At 47.1% G+C, this 27,822-nt stretch overlaps 1 protein-coding gene across 1 annotated transcript in view; it reads left to right on the forward strand.

Moving 5' to 3' along the window:
* Positions 1–27,822, forward strand: part of AGPS (alkylglycerone phosphate synthase) — a 289,261-nt gene that overhangs the window by 112,227 nt on the left and 149,212 nt on the right. The window contains exons 10-11 of the mRNA XM_075317376.1: positions 11,201–11,309; positions 19,476–19,603. Coding sequence (XP_075173491.1) covers positions 11,201–11,309; positions 19,476–19,603 — 237 coding nt within the window. The remainder of the gene's footprint in view (positions 1–11,200; positions 11,310–19,475; positions 19,604–27,822) is intronic.

Below are 27,822 nucleotides of genomic sequence, written 5' to 3' on the forward strand. Positions count from 1 at the left end.
AGTCCCTCACTACATGCCTGATTATTGGAAATTACCCCAATTCTGCAGCTGCATAGTGTTAATTTGTGACCAGGTCAGTCATTTCATACTAATCCCACAGAATGAGATTGCATATATGTCACTTTTTCAGATTCTCTTCTTTGATGATGCTGCAAAAAAAAACAACAAAAAAAAAAGTGTAGATGGATGGATAGAGAGAGCTAGATATAGATAGATATGTATTTTTATATATTTGACTATCTGTGTATAAATATAGGTGTGTGTGTGTGTGTGTGTGTGTGTGTGTGTGTGTGTGTGTGTGTGTGTGTGTGTGTGTGTATATATATATATATGTATATATGTATATGTATATATGTGTGTGTATATATATAATATATATATTATAACACACACACACACACACACATTTTATTTATATATATATATATAAATAATCTCTAATCCAGACCTGGGCACATCCGGCCCGCCTACTCTCTGTGACCGACCCGCCTGGCTCAGGGCGTCCTTGCTGGCCGGTCACTGATGAGAGCAATCTGACCTGTTGTCCGGAGCTCCAGGCTCCGGGAGGCGCGTGGTCAGATTGCCCTCATCAGTGCCCGGGCAAATGCCGGGGCCCTGGAGAGCCGGGGGGGCCCTCTCGGCCTCGTCAGTTCTGGTGACCCATGGCCAGGGCCCACTCGCCTTAGTTCTGCTGCCCCCGGGCCGAGTTCCGGAGACCGCAGTCCTCGGCAGGAATCTGCAGCGCCGTCCCTTTTAAGGAGCAAAGACTTCCTGGTTGAACTTAATCTGTGGGCGGAGCTACCGGCCAGCGTCCTGCTCATCCCACAGATGAAAGAGTTGCAGTGCCAGCCAGCGACCCCCAGCACAGTGCTTCTTTCCGGCTCTGTGTGGGCCCCCTCTCCACCGTGACCTGAGCGGTATGTGCCCTCCCCACCCCCCGATTTATGGGCCCTGGTGAGCTGTATGTGCTCTTCTCCCCCCCTAGGTGTATTCCCTGCAAACCCCCCCCCCCTCCCCCCGGTGCCGTATGTGCTGGGCCCCAGAGCCGCGTGTGTGTCTGTCTGTATGTATATATGTAGCAGAGCTATGTGTGTATGTATGTATATATGTAGCAGAGCTATGTGTGTATGTATGTAGCAGAGCTATGTGTGTCTGTATGTAGCAGAGCTATGTGTGTCTGTATGTAGCAGAGCTATGTGTGTCTGTATGTAGCAGAGCTATGTGTGTCTGTATGTAGCAGAGCTATGTGTGTCTGTATGTAGCAGAGCTGTATGTGTATGTATGTAGCAGAGCTATGTGTGTATGTATGTAGCAGAGCTATGTGTGTCTGTATGTAGCGGAGCTATGTGTGTATGTATGTAGCAGAGCTGTATGTGTATGTATGTAGCAGAGCTATGTGTGTATGTATGTAGCAGAGCTATGTGTGTCTGTATGTAGCAGTGCTTTGTGTGTATGTAGCAGTGCTGTGTGTATGTAGCAGTGCTATGTGTGTATGTCTGTAGCAGAGCTATGTGTGTCTGTAGCAGAGCTATGTGTGTCTGTAGCAGAGCTATGTGTGTCTGTAGCAGAGCTATGTGTGTCTGTAGCAGAGCTATGTGTGTATGTATGTAGCAGAGCTATGTGTGTATGTATGTAGCAGAGCTATGTGTGTCTGTAGCAGAGCTATGTGTGTCTGTATGTATGCAGCAGAGCTGTGTGTCTGTAGGCATGTATAATGTGTATCTATGTAAGTCAGTGTATATGGCTGTATAGATGTGCCAGTTCTATATGTATTTTTGTGAGTTTGTCTTTAAATATGTATGTGTACGTATGTGTGTCTGCGTGTTGATGGGGCCCACTGGGACTCTTCCGCCCGGGGCCCACAAAAACCTGGAGCCGGCCCTGACCCTCATCAGACGCTGCGTATTGGGCAGGAAACAGAGGACAGATCCTGAAGCTCCGCACAGTGTAGGCAGCAGAACGCAGGAATCTCTCCTCTGTTCCTTGCCCGACACTTTTCTCTGTGACACACGCGCGCCCTGATATCGTCAGTATGGCGCGCGTGTGTCATTTGAAAAGTTCCCGCCCGGCAGGAGAAGCTGCAGAGGCGGGGGCCGTATGGAGAGAGGCAGCGGCGGGGGCTCCTAGGAATACAGCGTCGGCGCAGCCTGGCCATGTGAAGGAGAAGCAGCTCAGCTCGTACGGAGGTGTCTGAGGACGGGAAAGATAAGAGAGGTGAGTGGTTACTAGTAACCTGCGGGGACAATGGGGGCGGGCAGGCGGGGGGCTGGGGGAGAGGGGTAACTTTTGACAAATATTTGGGGTGTAGTGGTTTAGTATATGGGAATGTAGTTTTACAGGTGTGGTATATGGGAGGGTGTAGTGGTGTAGTTTTATAGGTGTGTAGTGGTGTAGTATAATACAGGTGTATATAGGAGTGTAGTATAATACTACACCCCTATATACACCTGTATTATACTACACCACTACACCCCTATATACACCTGTAATATACTACACCCCTATATACACCTGTATTATACTACACCACTACACACCTCTATACACCTGTAATATACTACACCCCTATATACACCTGTATTATACTACACCCCTATATACACCTGTATTATACTATACCCCTATATACACCTGTATTATACTACACCACTACACCCCTATATACACCTGTATTATACAGGTGTATATAGGGGTGTAGTATAATACAGGTGTATATAGGGGTGTAGTGGTGTAGTATATTACAGGTGTATATAAGGGTGTAGTGGTGTAGTATATTACAGGTGTATATGGGGTGTAGTGGTGTAGTATATTACAGGTGTAGTGGTGTAGTATAATACAGGTGTTTATAGGGGTGTAGTGGTGAGGTTAATACAAGTGTAGTATATAGGGATGTAGTGATGTAGTATAATACAAGTGTAGTATATAGGGGTGTAGTGATGTAGTATAATACAAGTGTAGTATATAGGGGTGTAGTGATGTAGTATAATACAAGTGTAGTATATAGGGGTGTAGTGATGTAGTATAATACAAGTGTAGTATATAGGGGTGTAGTGATGTAGTATAATACAAGTGTAGCATATAGGGGTGTAGTGATGTAGGTTATCACAGGTGTAGTATATAGTGATGTGCTGCAGTTTATTACAGGTGTAGTATATAGTGATGTAGCATATTACATGTGTATATAGGGGTGTAGTGATGTAATATATAGTGGTATAGTATATAGAGGTGTAGTTTATTACAGGTGTAGTGTATACTGATGTATATTACAGGTGTAGTATGTGGCGGGTGTAGTGATGTAGTATATGGGGATTGTGTGTGTATGTATACATTGTGTGTATGTGTATATATATTATACACGCACAGTATATATGCGTGTTTGTGTGTATATATATATTATATATATATTCTATATAATGTGCATGTGTATATATATGTATATATATGTGTATATATATATATAATATATGTATATGTGTATATATATGTATGTAGAACCGAGTTAATTATATTAGTCCGGCCCTCTAAAACCATCCCAATTTCTCATGCGGCCCCATGGGAAAATTAATTGCCCACCCCTGATCTAATCTATCACACCGTATTTTTCGCTTTATAAGACCCCAAATTTGGTGAAGGAAAAGAGAATTTTTTTTTTTTTAATGTTAAATGGGGTCCATCTTTTATAATGCCAGTGTCTGTCTAACAAATCATATAGGGTATATGTCCCTCATAGCCCCCCATCCTAAAATTAGCCCCCTTAATCTGGATATGGCCCCCTTATATTGAATATAGCCCCCTTGTGCTGGCACACGTCCCCCATTGATGGCACAAGTCTCCTATTGCTGGCACAGGTCTCCTACAGCTGGCACAGGTCTATAGATGGCACACGTCTCCTACAGCTGGCACAGGTCTCCTATGGATGCCACGCGTCCCCCTGTGCTGCCCATGGCACCCTATGGATGGCACGCGTCCCCCTGTGCTGCCTATGATCCCCTATAGATTGCACACGTTCCCCTGTGCTGCCTATGGCCCCCTATGGATTGCACACGTTCCCCTGTGCTGCCTATGGCCCCCTATGGATTGCACACGTTCCCCTGTGCTGCCTATAGCCCCCTATGGATTGCACACGTTCTCATGTGCTGCCTCTGTCCCCCTATGGATTGCACACGTTCCCCTGTGCTGCCTATGGCCCCCTATGGATTGCACACGTTCCCCTGTGCTGCCTATGGCCCCCTATGGATTGCACACAAGTTCCCCTGTGTTAGGTATCGCCCCCATGCTGCTGCCTATAGTAAAATAAAACACCCTTTCCTTACCTTCTCAGCGCTGTCCTCCCTCGTGCCTCCCTCCGTGCTTCTGCTCCTCCACTTCCTGGTTCTTGGTGCGGTCATGTGATCGGCACAGCAGAGTGACTTCATCTCTGCGTGCCTGATCACAGTGGAAGCAGGGACACTGGGGAGAATCGCTGGAGGAGGAAAGTAAAGCTTTTTATTTTAGGATGAGCAGCAGCATGGGGGCCACATCTGTGAAGATGTAATTTACCCTCTCACTGTATATGCTGTGATACTATGTCATGATATGCATATTTCCCTGGTTGTATTAGTTGTAATTCATGTATTTCCTTGGGGGAGCTACTGATCTCAATGTGTCTCTCTCATACAATTGTAGTCTTGGCATCTAATGTGATTATGTAAATAGCCTGTCCTCTTCTTTCCAGAGTTGTGTATCTAATCTGTAATTGCATTGGCCAGTGAAGGAATAGTCATTGTTCTGCACAGCAGGGGATCCCTTCATCTACTGTGGCTGGCAGACATATCTGAGCCCTGTGATGGACCAAACCATTGATGATAGGATGTGTGACCCCCACCCCCTGAACATGGTGGGCTGGTCAAGGAGCACAGACAATGCATTTCCCTTTTTGTAACTTCAGAGTGAGCTGAAACTTGAAGAGAGCAGGAGCCCCAGCCTGGGTGGCTGTGGACACGGACGGAGCTAGGCCTGTGTGGCGGCCCGTGGGATTGTGTGGAACTCTTTGGACTACTGTAAGGACGATTGCTTTGTTATCCGGTCCGAGGATTGTCGGGAAGGGCCCCCGAATCTGTTTTACGTGGACTTATCGTGTGCTGTTCTTGTATTCCTGTTAATAAACTTGTTGGATCGTCCCTCGGCCTCGTCCATCCTTTGCTCTGCTGTACACCCCGTCACAACATCTAACACAGGGGGGGCATGTGCCATCACAGGGGGACGCAAGCACATATAATATGCGCTGCTGCCCCAGCCCAACACCGCGGTGCGGTTTCAGCACCACAGTGATGGACAGCGGCAGCGCATATTATATGAGAGGGAGCAGTAGATCTAACGCTGCCGCCCGCAGCTTTCACCTGCCCCCAGCAGCGCTCCAGAGCTGCCCCCACCTCCCCTGTACCCTGCAGTGTGTGTGTATATGTATGTATATGTATGGATGTATATGCATATAGCACCGATGGGCTATATATACAAGGTGATAGTCGATCATTTACATGAGACAATGAAAGCTGATGGGACCAGAATGAATATTCTATCATTCTTTCCCGATACAGCATCATCTTATCGGCAGCACATCCCCTGATTAACAGTCTGTTGCTTATAACTCAGTGTTTGAATTGATATTCACATGAGGCTGTAGATCTGAAGCTTTCGTCACTCCAGCTTTATTCCCTACACAGTGCCGCCGCCTCCTGCTTGACTGACAACATCTATGCGGTGTGACTTTAGGCAGGAGGAAGCAATGCTTGGCATGTAATAGAGCTAGAGTGACGGAGGCTTCAGATCTACAAATAGCTCTTCAGGCTCATTTGCATATAATTTCAAACACTGATTTCTCAAGCAAGAATGGACTGGCCATGTAAAGGTATTGCTGGAGTTATCTTTGAAGAGGCTACTGTAGCGCCAGCGTCCCTGTTCACCAACCCGGCCGGGTCACGTCCTCCCCGCACTCCCTTGGCCATCCATGTGTGCTACTGCCTCCTTTCCCTCCCTGGACCTATGCACGCAGCCCAGGTCTCCCAGGAGTGTGCTTAGGGCGTGCACACGCACAGTCGCCCTTCTCTTAAAAGGCTGGCGTGCCATTTCCCGGAAATGCCTTTCAGCCTCTGGCTGAGGGGCACTGTGTATTTAAGGCACCCTCCCTTTAGGGGAGATGCCTGCGAGAGTCATTCAGTTAGTATTAGTATACCAGTGTGCTAGCTAGTTGTCAGGTCCTGTTACCTCTCTGTCCGTTTCCTGTACCTGCCTTCCCATACCGGTCTTTCCCTGCCATACCCACCATTTCTGTTCATACCAGCCTGCCTCAGTCACCCTGCTTGTACCTGTCTATACCTGTGTCAATCATCTTACCTGGGAGTCAGCTGTCACAGTTCTGATCACTGCTCTGGGAGTGGTACCTGGCGTTGTCCTCACGGTGGGTGCTTAGTCAAGCTCCTCCCACTAAAGGGTAAGCCCGGGGCCCCCTGTGATCCAATGGGTCCACTAACCCTGCTCGCTGCCCCTACACCGGCCACCACTGTTACAGCTACATGCACGTATAAATAGTTTGGTGTGTGAAACCCGGCTGACGGATTCCCTTCTCTTGCTTATAAATATGCATGCTTGAATCTGTTGAGCGTGCATGTTTTTTTCCATACACAAAGGGTTGGATAGTTATTATGAGTAGATACAACGTAATCATCATCGACTGTGATAGATTCTTTAGAGTTAAATGGAATCTGCAATGTGTGTGACTTCTGCTTTTTCCAAGCAGACTTTGTGCGTCTGTACAATGCACTGACTCGGGATGGGTTTTAATAATACAAATAAAAAAGCCTTTTGCATTGCTATACTTATACGAGCCGGCACGCCACAGCTTGTACAGATGGACCCATTACTTGTGCTCAATATAGTTTATTTTATTGGCGTTTCCAGGATCCGAGGACATAAGGGCACCCGTAGAGTCAGATACATTGGACCACAGCAGCACTTTACTCAGTTACGCTGCTCTCGGAGGGCTTTGTCATGTTTCCTATCATTTTTCATTTTACCTGCATCTTGGCTGTTAAGAATGGCTGCCCAAATATAGCTCCATAAAGTGCTTAGGTTGTAGACTTTTAAAACTCTTGTGTGTTTAGGTTCGATATATTGTGACACACGAGGCGTCCGGTGAACCTGGGAAGATTGAATTAATGAAACCGAAATCATTTCTGGTCCACACGTGCGGGGCCTATAGGGGCAAGGGGCAATCAATACAATCCTTTTATATCGCCACATTGAGTATAGTCGCAGCTCCTATTGTTTCCGGAGCAGACACTAGTACAACGCTGGGGAAATTCTGGTTGCAGTCTAGATGTGATGTGCTTATCTTTTTAATTATTATTGTTTATATATTATTTAATTACTGCTACCATTCTCAATTTGCGGTCTGTTTTTGCACACCATTTTTTTTACTCTGGATATGTGAACATGGCACGGCGTTTTTAAGAAGTCGGCAGTCTTTTTTTTTTCCCAAAACAACTTCGCTGGCGGTTTTGCCATTTTTGCGGTGGCTCTACTGCTTCTTTTGTTTGTTTTTTGTATGATTTAAACTATAACTAGTGAGTGACTTCCTAGTAAAAGCCATCCAAAGAATAGAACTTGAAAACTCATCTTTTTAGAAATGCATATAGTCTCCAATGACCCTGCCGCCTCCCTGCCGCCGGAGCTGCTGCCGCCTCCCCGCCGCCGGAGCTGCTGCCGCCTCCCCGCCGCCGGAGCTGCTGCCGCCTCCCCGCCGCCGGAGCTGCTGCCGCCTCCCCGCCGCCGGAGCTGCTGCCGCCTCCCCGCCGCCGGAGCTGCTGCCGCCTCCCCGCCGCCGGAGCTGCTGCCGCCTCCCCGCCGCCGGAGCTGCTGCCGCCTCCCCGCCGCCGGAGCTGCTGCCGCCTCCCCGCCGCCGGAGCTGCTGCCGCCTCCCGACTTGCGGTCTCCTCAATATTCTATAGAATGTAAACCCACAAAGGAAGGGTCCTCTTCACTCTTTACTAGTCTGTCTACTGTAACTTATGTATGTATTCTGTATGTAACCCCTTCTCATGTACAGCACCATGGAATCAAGGGTGCTCTATAAATAAATAAAGAATGAATATGCTGCTTCTTTTAACTACTTCACACTTTCTGAACCCTGAAGCGGTTAAAAGTAACAAAAGGCTAAATATGTGCATAACCATCTCGTTTTAATGTCACTGGGCATTATGTTAATTTTTTACAATTGTTTCGCAACGCTTTTTCAGGTGGATTCCAAATAGGAAACGCATGAAAAAGACAACGTGCACACAGACCCTTAGGCTATGTTCACACAAGGGCGTATTTGTAGCTTTTTTTTTAGCAGCGTTATTAGCTTGGTTTTATGCAAATCCATGCTAATAAAACGCTGCCTTATACAGACCCAGCAAAGTCTGAGATCTCTGAAATCTCACACACTCTTACACAAAAATATAATAAATCTTGTTTCTTGTGGACTACTGGGGGAATTTAACCTTTATTTAGAAGGAGCGCGCATTGTTTTTCTAAGGAGACATAAGTTGCACAGGGTTACAAGAATTAGGCCACCAAACATATTATAGTACAGGCAGACAAACCTACCAATATTTGAGGAGACTGAGTGACCAGCCAATATTCATGAGGACATCCTGAATGAATCTCCACTGACAGATGATATTTGGGGATAAAGGACTCGGCCTGTTTGACTCTAACCGTGAATCCTTTTGCTCTCCTTGCAGCTAGGTCTCTGCCAAAGGAGTCTGGCAGCAGCTTTCTCATAGGGTAGACAAGTGGACTAGGGGGAACCAAGTATATGGGGCAACGGGAAAGATGTTGGCCAAACAATTGTTCGTTTTACATTTTGCATGCGGGCCTTAGGTATTCACTTATATGGAAAACCATGCACGAAGCTTCTACATCCTCAGACAGAATCTCAATGGATATACCTCTATAAAGCACCATATTCCCACTTAATGGGACTCTGCCAGCAAGTTTTTGCTATCTGATCTGAGCAACATGATGTAGGGGCAGAGACCCTGATTCCAGTGATGTATCACTTACTGCACGTTTGACAATCAGTTCTCTTTATGGAGATCTCTGTAGAATGCTGCCCACACCACTGATTGGCAGCATTCACTGTACACTGTGCATAAGCAGAAAGCTTCCAATCAGTGGTGGGGGCGGTGTTATATAGAAGTCATGAATATGTTGAACTACATGGCAGCAGGTTTACTAGTCCTCTAGAGATAAAAATCCCATTTTTCAGATGATTATTAGCAAAACTCCAGCAAGCAGCCCAGTAAGTGACACATCACTGGAATCGGGGTCACTGCCCCCTACATTATAGTGCTTTCAGGTTAGGTTTCAAAAACCTGGTGACAGAGACCCTTAAAAAGCAATGTTTTTGGTGAGTATGCCTTCTTAATACCACGTGTAATGGACTGTGTGCCATTCCACCGTTTGCCTTCATAGGTTGATCTCTGCAGTGAAAATTATTAGCGTGAATGAAAAAAACTGCACCCTCTGTGAGTTTACACTGCGGAGTTACTCCTCCTACAATTTATCATTGGACTGTAAAGGACAACGTTGGATTAAATTCATCCAAATCCAACTATTTTTTTTTTTTTTCCTGGACTTATCGGCCCTTTATAGGGAATCTGTCACCAGGTGTTTGCTTCCCCCATCTGAGCGCAGCATAATGTAGAGACAGAGGCCCTGATTCCAGCTATGTGTCACTTACTGAACTAGTTGAGTCATTTTGCTAAAATCAGTGTTTTCTCTGCTGCAGATCTAGCGGTTATTTAGAGCTCATGAATATGGAGGACTACTTGCAGCACGCCAAGTAGTCCTCAAATGATAATCAACTGCTGATTAAACGGTATCACTGGAATCAGGATCTCTGCCCCTACATTATGCTGCTCTCAGATTAGGTGGCAAAAACCTGGTGACAGATTCCCTTTCAGTTTAAAAACCTGTAGTTTAGTTCTCAGGGGAGATGAGCTGCTTCCAGAGATGGTGGTCAGCAGCTTTCTTCTTCCCACTGATAAATACGCAAACATTTTCCAAGCTGAGCTCCACAGTCGGAAGCAATGACCTCACTGATCACTAATGACCTGGCCACTGCGGACACGTATTGGCTGTAAGGTCAGGACATGAAAAAAGGGAAAACAGATGACACGTTTCGGATCCAACAGATCCTTACTCATATCTAAAGTATTGTAAATATTTACAGAGTCACCGCTCACTACACTGTGATTGGCAGCGCTAAGGCTATGTGCACACGCAGCGTATTTTCATGAATTTACACTGCGTCCTGCGTCCCCAGCACAATCTATGAAGATTGTGCCTAATCCATGCCCACGTGGCGTATTAGAACGCAGCGCTTTGGCTACTGCCGAAGCGCTGCGTTCTAAAAAGCAACATGTCACTTCTTTTGTGCGCTTTGCATGCAGCCCCCGCTCTGTCTATGGGAGGGGCTGCATCCAGAACTCATGAAATCGGCTTTTCAGTACGCACTGTTTCTGCAGCGATTTGAAGCGCACGTGTGCTGTTCAAATCGCTGCAGAAATTTCTGCAGGGACAGAACGCAACGTGGGAACATAGCCTAAGCACGTCACAGCACTTTGACAGCTTGCTCTGCCCCAGGTGCGCTGCACAGCGAGCTGCCAGTCAAAGTGTTGGTGCTCACAGTATGGTGACTGTAGCCGCTCCATGCATGGCCCCATGACTGAAAGCCGGCGGCCCCCTGTGAAATGAGCAAAGGCAGGCGGGAAGCATTGTAACGCAATCTACCCAGTTCCCTTTAAACAATAGGTCATTTTCTCATGATACATTCCCTTTAAGAACAAAATAAAGTTGCACCCCAGTAAAAGCATTTATTGAACAGATTTGCATTGACGAGTGAAAGCTTGTGTGATTTCAGTGTGGTATAATCATGCGTTAGCTGGATTATTACACAAATCTACATTTACTTTCACCGTCCATAGAAAGTATCAGATCCACTCATACATGCTGAACTCATCAGTATTGTGCCGGACCCTGTTATTACCTCGCAGCCGCTCAGCAGGTGGCAGATGTATTATATTTTGGTACGATATTACATATTTACACTGTTACTATATTGACTTTTTTTTTTGCCTTTTTGCAATTCACATCTCATTTATTTAATATTTTACAGGTTGTGCACTTAAAGGTTGTAACTCCCAAAGGCATTGTAGAAAAAAGCTGCCAGGGGCCTCGAATGTCAACAGGACCAGATATTTACCATTTCATTATGGGATCTGAAGGTACGGCCGATATATTGTTTTTATTGGCGGAGCAGATTAATGTACGCAGAGCCTGAAGCATAATACTACTCTGTAATATCATAAAAGGTCAAAAGTCCAAGGATAAAAGCTTAGAAAATTCACTTTGTCTATAGATTTGCCTTCTTCGCTTCTGCGCAGGACTTGCCATTTAGCAGAAGGCTTTTAGGATTATTCTCTGGCTTTGCAGTCAGTGTTTTTCTTTGCCGTATCTACAGTAAAAATGAATTGTACGTGCACCATTGTCTCCCATCCCCCCCTTTTTTTTTTGCTGCCATGATTTCCAGAGCAGGCAATGATTCAGGGGAGGCACATTTGGATAAATGTAATGTTCCAATGTTTTCACCTGTGCTTCCCCCGAGTAAGCGGGAGAGGAGAGGATGATGGCAGATTGAATGTGAATGATGATTCTGCTGTGACCGAGCACGACCCATATGAGAACATTGTTTTCAAAAATGTTGAAATAGCAAAACATATGAAGACTGTAATAATAATAATAATAAAAAAAAAAGTGTTCAGTCGATTCAGAAGTGTTCAGTCGATTCAGAAGTGTTCAGTCGATTCAGAAGGTATTAAAAAGGACACAAATTGTATGCATTAGTTGCCAATGATCGCAGCTCAGTTCCTCTTTTAAACTATGGCGTAGTGAAGGGTGGACGCAGACTGTAAAAGTCCGGATCCGCGCGGGTTCATATGGACCCAAGTGCTGGGCCCGGAATTCTCATGGAATTCCAGCTTATTATCTGGATCCGGCAACTCGGAAAATAAAGAGAACATAAGAATGAAGCAAGCATGTCATACTTACCGAGTCTCCGGCGCGGCTGTAACTGCTCCCGTGGCTGCTCATTCACTTCTGGGACTGCCTATTAGCCTCATGCATATGCACTGCTTTCCCTGTCCACCAATGTCTGTGAGTGGTTGCAGTCAGATGAGTGACAGCGTGTCTGACGCTTCAAATCACAGGCGCTGTCTGCGGGTTTATCGTACAGTAAAAATACATTTTTAAAGAAATTGTTAAAAAACATCATAGGTCCTTAAGTTCAGGAAATTTGTTACTTTCATACTTATGAGTTACCATCTACGTGGGCTCGTTCACATGACTTGTAGAGTCGCAAACAGGCAACTGATCAGCTACATCTACATCTATTAGTGGTTGTTTAATAGCCTGTTAAGACAGTCTTGCACACAGAACGATCATTAACACGATTGTTCTGTGCTCACAGACTATCATGAATATCATAAAAGTATATCCGCAGGTTGGGATGATATCCGTCTGTAAGGGCTTTTGGAAACAAACCTAAAGGCCACGTCTCACTAAGCGACATCGCTAGCGACTTCGCTGCTGAGTTACGGTTTTTGTGACGCAACAGTGATGTTGCTAGTGATGTCGCTGTGTGTGACATCCAGCAACGACCTGGCCCCTGCTGTGAGGTCGCCGGTCGTTGCTGAATGTCCTGGACCATTTTTGGTCGTTGCTCTCCCGCTTTGAAGCACACATCGCTGTGTTTGACAGCGAGAGAGCAACGATCTGAATGTGCAGGGAACCGGCTTCTGCGGACGCTGTAACCAAGGTACACATCGGGTAACCAAGCAAAGCGCTTTGCTTGGTTACGCGATATTTACCTTGGTTACCAGCGTCCGCAGCTTCTAGAAGCCGGCTCCCTGCACACTTAGCCAAGGTACAGATCGGGTAACTATAAGCAAAGCGCTCTGCTTAGTAACCCGATGTGTACTGTGGTTACCAAGCACAGCGTCGTTACACGGGTCGCTTGTGGCTGATCTCTCATCGCTGTCGAGATCTGCCTGATTGACCGCTCATCAGCGACCATGTATAAACGTTCCAGCGATCTCTGCCAGGTCAGATCGCTGGAGCGTCGCTAAGTGTGACTGTACCTTAAGCATTCCCTTTTTATAACTCCGCATTCCGATTTCTGAAATTTTTCTGGGATCATCAAGTCCCAAAAGATCAAGAAAGAGTTTACGTTAAGTTTTTTTGGTTTTTTTTTCCATTTTATTTTTACTCCCTTTTTATAGAGCTATTAATTCCACAGTGCACTACAGACGTGATCGTCACTGTCCCCATTGGGGCTCACAATCTAAAGTTCTTTGCGGAATCCTCCATTTTTTTCACATCCCTTGATTTGCCTTTGAATCTATAATTTATAAAATTGCAAAAAATTATTTATTTACCAAGTTATTCTTTTCATCTTTCTTCCACCTCCCATAAGAGCGCAAATCAGGTCACGGCAATAATTTCGATATATTGCTGCCACTACTATTTTAAGGTGATGAATTAAGAAAGGGGGGGAAAGAAAACAACAAGCCTAAGCATCTCTATGACTGAACTTGTACATTTTTTTTTTTCTTTTTAAAGAATGCAGAGCGTCCAGATTTATAGCGCTGACAGTTATATTGCGGTATAATACAATTACATCAGTTGTATATCTTAAAGCATAGTTATAATGTTCACAGCCTTTTAAATCCTCCTTACAGTTATGGTGGCATTTATAGCCCATTGACCTTGTGGATAACATTTAATAATGTCACCATAACCTTTTAACCCCCTCAGTTTCGATGCTTTAAAGAATAAAAAAAAATTGTTCATTCTGTGCCGGGTCTTGAGGATGAACGGTCTCGGCTCCGTCAGCTTCTTACCGCGTGTATTTGTAGATGTATATATCAAATTAATTTGCATTCTCCAGCGCATAGATCATTGTGAAATCCTCGTGCATTATTCTCCTCTTTCCCGGGAAAATTGATGTGTATAAATTGCGCACAGCCCTCAATAAAGTTCCCGCTCATTGTGATCATTTTTTAATTTGTCGCTTTATAACTGCTCTCGTGTGATGCTCGGAGAACGCGGCCCCAAATTAAATCTACGGGAAATATGATTATGTAAGATACTTAAAGTGCAGCTTTAAGATGTTTTATGTTTTGACTTTTAATGAGTTGCCGGCTAAACCAAATTGAACCAGAACACCCTGTAGCGACTTTAGTCAGGGGTTGAAGAGGGGGTGCCCACTTGCTTTTCATGCTCACCCCATTGTTATGGTTTTTAAAGAGAAACTCTAACCTTCTGTCCGGCATTTGTATTTTGGAACGGCCATTTGCAGGCTGTATTTTCCCCTCACCCATGACAGCACCACGTGAGAGAGGGATCCGCCCAGCAAGGACAGGAAACCATTCTGAATAAAAGGGCGCTACTTCTCCCCTTCGTCAGTTGGTTTCCTGTCCTTGATGGGAGACCCCTGTTCTGAGAACCGGGGTAGACGGGTGCTTGAGGCGGTGGTCCCTCCCTAAATGGGTTTCTCTGGAAATCTCTCAAGTGGTGCTGTCATGGGTGAGGGGAAAACACAACGGTTACTTACCGGTAGCCGGTTTTTCCAGAACCCATGACAGCACCCTTATATTCCCTCCGTTTCTCATCCTTGGTGTGCACTTTTTCGGTGTGCTTGTGGGTGTTTAGTGGTGGTGGAGTAAGTTCTAACGATTGTTGGAGGTCCTCTCATTCTCGGTAATTAACTGACGAAGGGGAGAAGTACCGCCCTTTTATTCAGAATGGTTTCCTGTCCTTGATGGGCGGATCCCTCTCTCACGTGGTGCTGTCGTGGGTTCTGGAAAAACCGGCTACCGGTAAGTAACCGTTGTGTTTCTGATATACACATGTCCCGTAATGTATCGTGATTAGAGTTGATCGAATACGCCAAAATCCAGGACCAGCGGATCACTGCCGGATTGAAAAAAAAAATCCGGATTTCGGTGCCCATATAAGTTTATGGGGACCAGAATCCGGAGAGTAAAACATTTGTGGAGGGGATAGGGGGGTTAGGAGCGTGTGCGGTGTACTCACCTGAGGTTGTCATGGCAGCAAACTACTTCCGGGTCACGCTATTCCCTTCCGGAGCAGACAATTCAATATTCATTGTTTTGCCCGCCCACCGGCGTGTGTAATTGGTTGCAGTTAGACGTGTCCCCACTCTGAGTGGCAGCGTGTCAGCTGACTCCAACCAATCACAGGCATCAGGACGGCTGATGGGCGGGGAAAGCAGTGCAAGTGTCTGTGGGTCAGTATGGTGAACGTGCATGTGTTTCAGAAACACATGCACGCTCCTGTCAGAAGTGTGCGGCTGTGCCGGTGATGCGCTGTCAGACTCAAACATCTGTCTGTGTCCCCCAAGGCTCAGTTCTTGGACCCCTGCTGTTCTCCATCTACACCTTCGGCCTGGGACAGCTCATAGAGTCCCACGGCTTCCAGTATCATCTCTATGCCGATGACACACAGATCTACCTCTCTGGACCTGACATTACCTCTCTACTAACCAAAATCCCACAATGTTTGTCTGCTTTTTCATCCTTCTTCTCTGCACGATTCCTAAAACTTAACATGGACAAAACAGAGTTCATTGTCTTTCCCCCTCCTCACTCATCTCCTCCAACAAGCCTTTCCATCAAACTTGATGGCTGCTCACTCTCCCCAGTCTCACAAGCTCGTTGCCTTGGAGTAACCCTCGACTCTGCTCTATCCTTCAAGCCACACATCCAAGCCCTCTTCACCTCATGCAGACTACAACTCAAAAATATCTCCCGGATCCGTGCTTTCCTTAACCAAGAATCTGCAAAAACATTAGTGCATGCCCTCATCATCTCCCGCCTCGACTACTGCCACCTCCTGCTCTCTGGCCTCCCTTCCAACACTCTTGCACCCCTCCAATATATCCTAAACTCTGCGGCCCGCTTAATCCACCTCTCCCCTCGCTACTCCCCAGACTCACCACTCTGCCAATCCCTTCACTGGCTTCCCATCGCCCAACGACTCCAGTTCAAAACATTAACCATGACATACAAAGCCATCCACAACCTGTCTCCTCCCTACATCTGTGACCTAGTCTCCCGATACCTACCTGCACGCAACCTCAGATCCTCACAAGATCTCCTTCTCTGCTCCTCTCTTATCTCCTCTTCCCACAATCGCATACAAGATTTCTCCCGTGCCTCCCCCATACTCTGGAACGCTCTACCCCAGCATATCAGACTCTCCACTACCGTGGAAAGCTTCAAGAGGAACCTCAAGACCCACCTCTTCCAACAAGCCTACAACCTACAATAGCCCTCAGTCCAGTAGACCACTGCGCAACCAGCTCTGTCCTCACCTATTGTACCATCACCCATTCCCTGTAGACTGTGAGCCCTCGTGGGCATGATCCTCTCCTCCTACACCAGTCTGTCTTGTACTGTTAATGATTGTTATACGTATTCCCTCTTTCACTTGTAAAGTGCCATGGAATAAATGGCGCTATAATAATAAATAATAATAATAATAATACAAGTCTTGTATCACCTGTCACAGCCTGCGCTCTCTGAACGTTAGTGTGTGTGTACCTAGAAACACATGCACGCTCCTGGCAGAAGTGTGCGTGGCTGTGCCGGTGATGTGCTGTCACTCGTACAAGTCTGACATGACATCACCCGGCAGAGCCTGCGCGCTCTGAGCATGAGCGTTCATGTACATAAAAACACATGCACGCTCCTGGCAGAAGTGTGTGTGGCTGTGCCGGTGATGTGCTGTCACTCGTACAAGTCTGACATGACATCACCCGGCAGAGCCTGCGCTCTCTGAACATGAGCGTTCATGTACATAAAAACACATGCACGCTCCTGGCAGAAGTGTGTGTGGCTGTGCCGGTGATGCGGCTTTTTTTTTATTTGTATTTAAATAAATTAAAAAAACACAAAACAAAAAAAAAAACGACGTGCGGTCACCCCTAATTTTAATCCCCAGCCATGATAAAGCCGGCTGGTATTCTCAGCTCGCAGCTGCCCGGATCCGGACTTACACCGTTCGGATTAGCTCAGCCCTAATCGTGATATATGTTATCACGACATATAGAGAAATTATTTTGAAGGCATCGGAGAGGGTGGAGACTGTACCTTGTACAGCAGCGTGCATGTCACAGGCGATGTACCAACTTCAGCCCACTGCGCGTAGAGGTATAGAAGATTGGCGGTAGGCCTTTATCCCAATAGAAGACGTGGTTGATGTGGTCAAATATCCTGACATCTGATATTATTGCTGTCAAAGTGGGGAGCTGCAGAGCTCATATAGGCAGAGAGCCAAGTTTATAGTACCGTGGTTGCTCAGTGGTTAGCATTGCAGTCTTGCAGCACTGGAGTCCCACCAAGGACAACATCTACAAGGAGTTTGTATGTTCTCCCCATGTTTGCGTGGGATTCCTCCGGGTTCTCCGGTTTCCTCCCACATTCCAGAAACATACTGATAGGGAATTTAGATTGTGAGCCCCAATGGGGACAGTGTTGCCAATATATGTAAAGCGCTGTGGAATTAATAGCGCTATATAAATGAATAAATATTATTCTATATATTACCTCTACACTCCGACTGCCAAGCCATCTCCAGCTACACCTCCATTAGCATTCACCCTACTCCGCACCTCCACCGGGCCACCTTACTGGGTAGCACACCTGATCATCTATCATCAGCCATGCCCCGAAGTAAAGATGAGGATGAGGGACCCATGAGGGACATAAATATGAGCTCCTAGGATGTGGATTATGGGTTTTACCAGAGTATGACTCCTCAAGACCAGAAGTTAGGCTTCATTTACTTCTGTGTCTGAGCATTGTTCAGAAGCCTTCATCACAGACCCAATTTTACCTGAAGAAATAGTGCAGCACACTGCTTTTTTTTTTTTTTTTTTTTTTTTTTTTTTTTTTCCGCTAAAATGACACCAGTGTGGAAACCCAACAGATCTATACTATGCAAAGATTGCATTTTTCTGGCTTTATACTGGAACAAGAAAAAAAAAATTCTTAATGGAGACTGAAGCAAAACCTTTGCGCAGAGGAGTATTTCCAGCAATCAGAAGTGCCTACTAAGATGAAAAATAGATTTGCAACCAGCTTTCCAATAGAGTAAGCCTAATTCTATGATTTTTGGACTTAAACTCAGTGATTGGGTCTACAGATATGCTGATATCTTATAGACTTAAAGAGTCAGTGAGATTAACCCTTTCATATGTAATCTTAAATTTTTTGGCCTAGGGAAACAATCGGGAGGCTCAACTGTGATCGACTTTATTATATCTGTCAGGTGCATTGTAGTCATCATCAGTAACTGTGATAGACGTTTGTCATCCCACACATCACAGAAAAAGACTATATTTACCAATACATGATCAAAATACCAAATTACTGCAGGAGTGGAAAGCTCCAGTGGTACATCATACCGGCAATTCTGGCAGCTGATTGACACCTTTCAGTTCACAGTGGATCACCACGTGATCACATTGCATAGCTACGGCTACATTAACACTTCCATTGTTTTCTATCAGTCACAATCCATCGCCTTGAGGAATTACGGTATCCTGCAAAATATTTTGCAGGAATCAATTTTTTCCCTATAGACTTGTATTAACGACGGATTGCGACTGATGACCCTGCGTTGCATCCGCTGCGCGACGGATCAGTCATGGAATGACTGACCATCGGGCAATATGAACGCACAATGTAACTTTTTTTGGAGCGGCAAAAAAACGCACTCCGCAAGATTCCGTTGAAATCCATGAAGAGCTATAATGGCTGTCTGTGGTGCTGGATTTCGTCATGCTCTACTGAGCATACCCAGCATGTTTGGCACACCCATTGGGCTGTCCCAAACACAAACTGATCACGACGGATCCGTCAAAACACAGACGCACAGCGGATGTAACGGATGCGACATCAGTTTTTTTTTTCACAAGATTCCTGTGAACTGAATTCTGTGAAGTAACACAACACATCCGTTGCGTCAGTTGATATAAAAAAAAAACGACGAATCCGTTGTTGCGTCGCAACGACTGACCTGACGGATTTAAAACAATGGAAGTGTGAATGTAGTCTAAGAAGGATAACATGAATTTTGGAAATGGAATCTAGTGAATCAATGAGCGCTCAGTAAAAAGCAGAGGTTTTTTTTTTTTTTCAGTACTTCAGATGTAAAATGCTGACATCTAAGATTTAGAGGTCATTACTAAAGAGCTTGATAATCTGTAATACAATGTGTAATATTTTTCTATATTTTTCTTCCTTCAACCGTTGCCTGGAATTTTTTTTTTTTTATTTAATGTTCTATAACATAGTCTCTTGTTCTAGGAACTCTTGGAGTAGTCACAGAAGTCACAATTAAAATCCGGCCACTTCCAGAATATCAGAAGTATGGTTCCGTAGTGTTTCCAAACTTTGAGCGGGGTGTGGCTTGCTTAAGAGAAGTTGCGAGACAGGTGAGTGCTCCTAAAATTCTTATCGGGCTCTGATACTTTATCTGTAAGCTGTAATTCATTGACTCCAATCCTTGAAGAGCATCCATCCTCATGATGGGACACTGGTTGCCAGCCCTTGCCTCTCTGTGCTGTGCCTATATACCTAGCTGTTTTGTACCACACATTTTTTTTCCGTAGCAGTTTGGCTACGTGGTTTGTTCAAGTAAACCACATGGTTTAACATGTTTCAGCTGTATAAGCGGCACAGCCACAAGCCGCTAGAAAAGCAACAAATATTTCCTGTAAATTTGTAATTTTTTTTTTTTTTTTTTTAATTTAATTTTGGACTTTTTTTCATCATAAGGTAACATACCGCTAAGTTTATGGGTTCCCTAAAGGGGCCCATACAGCCTATAGATTATGGTTTGCCAAATGTTCATTTAGCCTATAACTACCTCTCCCTCTTGCTCATATAGATAAATTTACATAAATGCTTGTCAATGGGGAAATTTAGAAACTCTTCCAGACACTTTTTTTGATGAGGATGGGCAACTTTTCTCTTGTGTGTGTTCAGGCGTGTAAGGATATTATGTGCAGGATTTGGAATAAAAGGAGTAACAGCTGTTTCGCCTGTCACCATGCTTCCTCCTGGACAAGGTGAGCTAGATGAAGCTTGGTGACATGCGAAACAGCTGATGCTCCTTTTATTCCACACCCTGCACATGATGGCCCAATAAAGAGCTATCTTTAAGCAGAACCAGTATATTTCTTTAGCGCTCCTAATTGGGAGACCCAGACAATTGGGTGTATAGCTACTGCCTCCGGAGGCCACACAAAGCATTACACTTAAAAGTGTAAGGCCCCTCCCCTTCTGCCTATACACCCCCCGTGGGATCACGGGCTCCTCAGTTTTCAAGCTTTGTGCGAAGGAGGTCAGACATCCACGCATAGCTCCACTGTTTAGTCAGCAGCAGCTGCTGACTATGTCGGATGGAAGAAAAGAGGACCCATACTAGGGTCCCCAGCATGCTCCCTTCTCACCCCACTTTTGTCGGCGGTGTTTAAGGTTGAGGTACCCATTGCGGGTACGGAGGCTGGAGCCCACATGCTGCATCCTTCCCCATCCCCCTTAGGGCTCTGGGTGAAGTGGGATTTTACCGGTCTCCAGGCACAAGGGACCGTGCTCCATCCACAGCCCCTGGGGAATCTGCTGGATATGGAGCGGAGTATCGTCAGGGACAGGCCCTGCTACGTCAAGGTACTCGGTGTCCCCGTACAGACCGCGCGCACACTGCAGCATTGCTGGGTGTGTTAGTGCGCCGGGGACAACAGCGCTGCGCGCTTGTGCCACACTTTCACAGCTTGCTGAGAGAGTTATTGTGTTGGGAACTGCCGCGCCGGCCGCTGCTGGCAGTTTACACTGCGGCGCGGCTGGCACTTGTGGTGCGCAGGGGACTTCCGCGCTGGCCGTGCATATTTGACGGCCGCGCTTATTACTAGAGTCCCCGGCTTTTGCGGCCTAGTTTCGTTTCGTTCCCGCCCCCAGGCCTGCCAGTCAGGGGAAGGGCAGGACGCGGTGCAGAACGTCAGCACCGAGGGCTGGAGTCTGCTTTACATACTCCAGCCCTCACATTGAGCACAGTGGGACGCCAGTTTCCCGCACTTTGTCTGAGGCACGCCCACGGTCCGCCCCTCTTCACAGAACGCCGGCGGCCATTCCTGAATGCAGTCTGAGCTGGAGAGGGGAGACAAGTTCTGGGAGACCCAGGCACGGGATTCTGGCGACCACACACCCGCTTTTAGCGGGCGGTAAGCGGCACCTCCGGTGCTGACCCCACTAGTGCCGAAGTGTACAATTGCATTTTTATGCTTGCATGCTATACATTGCACTAAACGGTCGCTGGTGATTCTTGGCTATATACCCTCCTAGATTGCTCAGTGGAGACTACAGCATGTCGTCCGCAAAAAACAAGGGTGCCAAGGCACAGGCTTTCTATGCTGCTTGTACCGCTTGTGAGGCTGTTCTACCGGCAGGTTCCACTGACCCCCATTGTGTGCAGTGCTCGGCCCCTGTGCCACTTGCTCGGCCGGGGCCCCTGCTGGAGGTGTCCCAGGGTGAACCACCTGTGAATACTGGCCAGGTGACGGGGACAGAGTTTGCAATCTTTGCTGATAGATTGTCTGTGACTATGACTAAGATTCTAGAAACTTTGCCGTCTAGACCAGTAACTCAGACCATGGGCACTGTTGATTCATTGCTCCCTGGCCCCCCTCAGTTGGAACAGCTCCGGGCTCCGGGGGTGTCCCATGCATCCCAGGGTGACGGCTCTGACACGGACGACAGTCCCAGACAGCCTAAGCGAGCTCGCTATGAGCGGCCCTCTACTTCATCACACTGGTCAGGGTCCCAGCAGGAGGATTCTCTGTGTGATGAGGCGGAGGTAGCTGATCAGGATTCTGATCCTGAGACCGCTCTCAATCTGGATACACCTGATGGTGACGCCATAGTGAATGATCTTATCGCGTCCATCAATAAAATGTTGGATATTTCTCCCCCAGCTCCTCCAGTGGAGGAGTCAGCTTCACAACAGGAGAAATTCCATTTCAGGTATCCCAAGCGTAAATGAAGTACTTTTCTGGACCACTCTGACTTTAGAGAGTCAATCCAGAAACATCACGCTTATCCAGATAAGCGTTTCTCCAAACGGCTTAAGGATACACGTTATCCCTTTCCTCCTGACGTGATCAAGAGCTGGACCCAGTGTCCCAAGGTGGATCCCCCAATCTCCAGGCTTGCGGCTAGATCCATAGTTGCAGTGGAGGATGGGGCTGCACTTAAAGATGCCACTGACAGACAGATGGAGCTCTGGTTGAAATCCATCTATGTAGCTATCGGCGCGTCGTTTGCTCCTGCATTCGCAGCCGTATGGGCACTCCAAGCTATTTCAGCTGGTCTTACACAGATTGACACGGTCACACGTACATCTGTTCCGCAGGTGGCATCCTTAACCTCTCAAATGTCTGCATTTGCGTCTTACGCGATTAATGCGGTTCTGGACTCTACGAGCCGTACGGCAGTGGCATCCGCCAACTCCGTGGTTTTACGCAGAGCCTTGTGGTTAAGGGAATGGAAAGCAGATTCTGCGTCCAAAAAGTGCTTAACCAGTTTGCCAGTTTCTGGTGACCGACTGTTTGGTGAGCGTTTGGATGAAATCATTAAACAGTCCAAGGGTAAGGATTCATCCTTACCTCAGCCCAGACAAAACAAACCCCAACAGAGGAGGGGACAGTCGGGGTTTCGGTCCTTTCGAGGCTCGGGCAGGTCCCAATTCTCCTCGTCCAAAAGGACTCAAAAGGATCAGAGGAGTTCAGATTCTTGGCGGGCTCAGTCACGCCCAAAAAAGACAGCCGGAAGACCCGCTACCAAGGCGGCTTCCTCATGACTTTCGGCCTCCTCTCTCCGCATCCTCGGTCGGTGGCAGGCTCTCCCGCTTTGGCGACATTTGGCTGCCACAGGTCCAAGACCGTTGGGTGAGAGACATTCTGTCCCACGGGTACAGGATAGAGTTCAGTTCTCGTCCTCCAACTCGATTCTTCAGAACGTCTCCGCATCCCGACCGAGCCGATGCTCTTCTGCAGGCGGTGTGCACTCTAAAGGCGGAAGGAGTGGTGATCCCTGTTCCTCTTCTAGAGCAAGGTCACGGTTTTTACTCCAATTTGTTTGTGGTACCAAAAAAGGACGGGTCTTTTCGTCCCGTTCTGGACCTAAAACTTCTCAACAAACACGTGAGAACCAGACGGTTCCGGATGGAATCCCTCCGCTCCGTCATCGCCGCAATGTCTCAAGGAGATTTCCTAGCATCAATAGACATCAAGGATGCTTATCTCCACGTACCGATTGCTCCAGAGCATCAGCGTTTTCTACGCTTCGTTATAGGAGACGAACACCTTCAGTTCGTAGCCCTGCCTTTTGGTCTGGCAACAGCCCCACGGGTCTTCACCAAAGTCATGGCAGCTGTAGTTGCAGTCCTGCACTCTCAGGGACACTCTGTGATCCCTTACTTAGACGATCTGCTTGTCAAGGCGCCTTCTCAAGAGGCATGCCAGCACAGCCTGAACGTGACGCTGGAGACCCTCCAGGGTTTCGGGTGGATCATCAACTTTTCCAAGTCAAATCTAACCCCGACCCAGTCAATAACATATCTTGGCATGGAGTTTCATACTCTCTCAGCGATAGTGAAGCTTCCGCTTGTCAAACAGCGTTCACTACAGACAGGGGTGCAATCTCTCCTTCAAGGCCAGTCACACCCCTTGAGACGCCTCATGCACTTCCTAGGGAAGATGGTTGCAGCAATAGAGGTAGTCCCCTTCGCGCAGTTTCATCTGCGTCCACTGCAATGGGACATTCTCCGCCAATGGGACGGGAAGTCGAAGTCCCTCGACAGGAACGTCTCCCTTTCTCAGGCGGCCAAGGATTCTCTTCGATGGTGGCTGCTTCCCACCTCATTGTCGAAAGGGAAATCCTTCCTACCCCCATCCTGGGCGGTGGTGACGACAGATGCGAGCCTGTCAGGGTGGGGAGCAGTTTTTCTCCACCACAGGGCTCAAGGTACGTGGACTCAGCAAGAGTCCACCCTTCAGATCAACGTTCTGGAGATCAGAGCAGTGTATCTTGCCTTACAAGCCTTCCAGCAGTGGCTGGAAGGCAAGCAGATCCGTATTCAGTCGGACAACTCCACAGCGGTGGCATACATCAACCACCAAGGAGGAACTCTCAGTCGGCAAGCCTTCCAGGAAGTCCGGCGGATTCTGACGTGGGTGGAAGACACGGCTTCCACCATATCCGCAGTTCACATCCCAGGCGTGGACAACTGGGAAGCAGACTTCCTCAGTCGCCAGGGTATGGACGCAGGGGAATGGTCTCTTCACCCAGACGTGTTTCAGGAGATCTGTCGCCGCTGGGGGATGCCGAACGTCGACCTAATGGCGTCTCGGCACAACAACAAGGTCCCAGTTTTCATGGCACGGTCTCACGATCACCGAGCTCTGGCGGCAGACGCCTTAGTTCAGGATTGGTCGCAGTTCCGGCTTCCTTATGTGTTTCCACCTCTGGCTCTGTTGCCCAGGGTGCTGCGCAAGATCAGGTCCGACTGCCGCAGCGCCATCCTCGTCGCTCCAGACTGGCCAAGGAGGTCGTGGTACCCGGATCTGTGGCACCTCGCGGTAGGCCAACCGTGGGCACTACCAGACCGACCAGACTTGCTGTCTCAAGGGCCGTTTTTCCATCAGAATTCTGCGGCCCTGAACCTGACTGTGTGGCCATTGAGTCCTGGATCCTAGCGTGTTCAGGATTGTCTCAAGAGGTCATTGCCACCATGAGACAGGCTAGAAAACCTACCTCCGCCAAGATATACCACAGGACGTGGAAAATATTCTTATCTTGGTGCTCTGCTCAGGGAGTTTCTCCCTGGCCATTTGCATTGCCTACTTTTCTTTCCTTCCTGCAATCCGGTTTGGAAAAAGGTTTTGTCGCTCAGCTCCCTCAAGGGACAAGTCTCAGCGCTATCTGTATTTTTTCAGAAGCGCCTAGCACGACTTCCTCAGGTACGCACGTTCCTGCAAGGGGTCTGTCATATCGTCCCTCCTTACAAGCGGCCGTTAGAGCCCTGGGATCTGAACATGGTTCTAATTGCTCTCCAGAAGCCGCCTTTCGAGCCTATGAGGGATGTTTCCCTTTCTCGCCTTTCACAGAAAGTGACTTTTCTTGTGGCGGTCACCTCTCTTCGGAGAGTGTCCGAGCTAGCAGCGCTGTCATGCAAATCTCCCTTCCTGGTGATTCACCAGGACAAGGTGGTTCTGCGCCCGATTCCGGAGTTTCTCCCTAAGGTGGTATCCCCTTTTCATCTCAATCAGGATATCTCCTTGCCTTCTTTGTGCCCTCATCCAATTCATCAATGTGAAAAGGATTTGCATCTGTTGGATCTGGTGAGAGCGCTCAGGATCTACATTTCCCGCACGGCGCCCCTGCGCCGCTCGGATGCACTCTTTGTCCTTGTCGCTGGTCAGCGCAAAGGGTCGCAAGCTTCCAAATCCACCCTGGCTCGGTGGATCAAGGAACCAATTCTTGAAGCCTACCGTTCTGCTGGGCTTCCGGTTCCTTCAGGGCTGAAGGCCCATTCTACCAGAGCTGTGGGTGCGTCCTGGGCATTGCGGCACCAGGCTACGGCTCAGCAGGTGTGCCAGGCGGCTACCTGGTCGAGTCTGCACACTTTTACCAAACACTATCAGGTGCATACCTACGCTTCGGCGGACGCCAGCCTAGGTAGACAAGTCCTTCAGGCGGCGGCTGCCCACCTGTAGGGAACGGCTGTTTTTACGGTCCTATCACGAGGGGTTATTATACCCACCCAGGGACTGCTTTTGGACGTCCCAATTGTCTGGGTCTCCCAATTAGGAGCGCTAAAGAAGGGAATTTTGTTTACTTACCGTAAATTCCTTTTCTTCTAGCTCCAATTGGGAGACCCAGCACCCGCCCTGTTTGCTTAGGGATTTTTGTTTTTCGGGTACACATGTTGTTTCATGTTGAATGGTTTCGGTTCTCCGATGTTCCTTCGGATTGAATTTGTTCTTAAACCAGTTATTGGCTTTCCTCCTTCTTGCTTTTGCACTAAAACTGAGGAGCCCGTGATCCCACGGGGGGTGTATAGGCAGAAGGGGAGGGGCCTTACACTTTTAAGTGTAATGCTTTGTGTGGCCTCCGGAGGCAGTAGCTATACACCCAATTGTCTGGGTCTCCCAATTGGAGCTAGAAGAAAAGGAATTTACGGTAAGTAAACAAAATTCCCTTCTTTTCTGCTCTACATGCATGAAATTTACCATGTCTTTTGGCTCCGCACCACACAATACTGGTCAATACCTGAAAGCATCATTCCTTCTGTGCTATTTATTAGCTTTATTTGCTTGCTATATATTCTGTGTTGACCATGTAGCAGTTCTGACGAACATTTCTACTCAAACCATTTTCTCTTTTGCGTATTGGAACCTTAAAGGCTGTGGACACCTATCACATGTTAAAATATTTTTATATCAATTAGTTTAGTTAAAGGGGTGGTTTACTACTTGGACAACCCCTTCTTGTTCACCATGATTGCCCCCATTAAAATAAAAACACACACTCTCCCATGTTTCAATGCTGTTCCAGCAGTGTCGGCACTCACTCTCCGGGGACTCGTGAGTTTGTTAAAATCCTTGCGCCCAATCAGATAATAGTGAAGCCGGTGCTGATTGGTGCAGGCATCGGGGGTGAAGTAACAACCTTACGTGACTCCTGGGAGAGTGCGTGCTGACACCGCTGGAACAGCACTGGAGGTGAGTATGTGTTTTTATTTTAATAGGGGCAAACATGATAAATAAGAAGGGGCTGTCCACCACCTTTAATAAGTTAATAAAATTGTGTTTGTTTTAGTCTGCCATCTTCAATCGCTCATTGATTGTTAGACCTCTAAATATGCAGTTTGCAGCATATTTTCTGATTTTTCTTTTACTGGAGTTTATCCTAGAAATATGTGCGGGATTTGAGATGTGTGGTCATTATTCACTCATAAATAATTTATTTTACCCTACTGTTTTCTCTGCCCACCAAGACCCTATCCATGCTTCTGCCTCTCTCCACATTGTGGTGATCTGTGTACAACCTTCTTCTTGCTGCTATCTCTGAGGCCTCCTTCACACATCCGTGTCTCCGGTACGTGTGACGTCCATTTTCACACATATCGGTGACACGGACACACGTAGACCCATTAAAATCAATGGGCTTGCTCAAACGTCCATGTTTTGACAAGGACTGTGCTTCACACGGCGACACGTCCGTTTTCAACCGGCAGCACGGATGTCATGCTGACCACACAATGATGTGATCCGTGTGACACGTACCGGAGGAAATAAATCACATGTCCTGCTCATTATGCTCATGCATATTTACTGCACTGACCACAGACCCGGAAGCAACAGCAGCACCAGAGACAGGTAAGTATACAGGTTAACGTCCATGTGCTATCCGGTTAGCACACAGACAACACACTGATGCCATATACAGTCACACACTGATGGCTCACAGAACTTCACAACAAACAGTGCAAAATGTTTTTTTGCACAGACATGTGAAGGGGGCCTAACACTAAGGCCTTGAGTCATCATTGCTGTTTCTCCAGTTTTCTGGAGTAATTTGCTCCTTTTTAGTG

This window comes from Anomaloglossus baeobatrachus, chromosome 7, assembly GCF_048569485.1.
Source record: "Anomaloglossus baeobatrachus isolate aAnoBae1 chromosome 7, aAnoBae1.hap1, whole genome shotgun sequence".
In the NCBI taxonomy this organism is placed as follows: Eukaryota; Metazoa; Chordata; class Amphibia; order Anura; family Aromobatidae; genus Anomaloglossus; species Anomaloglossus baeobatrachus.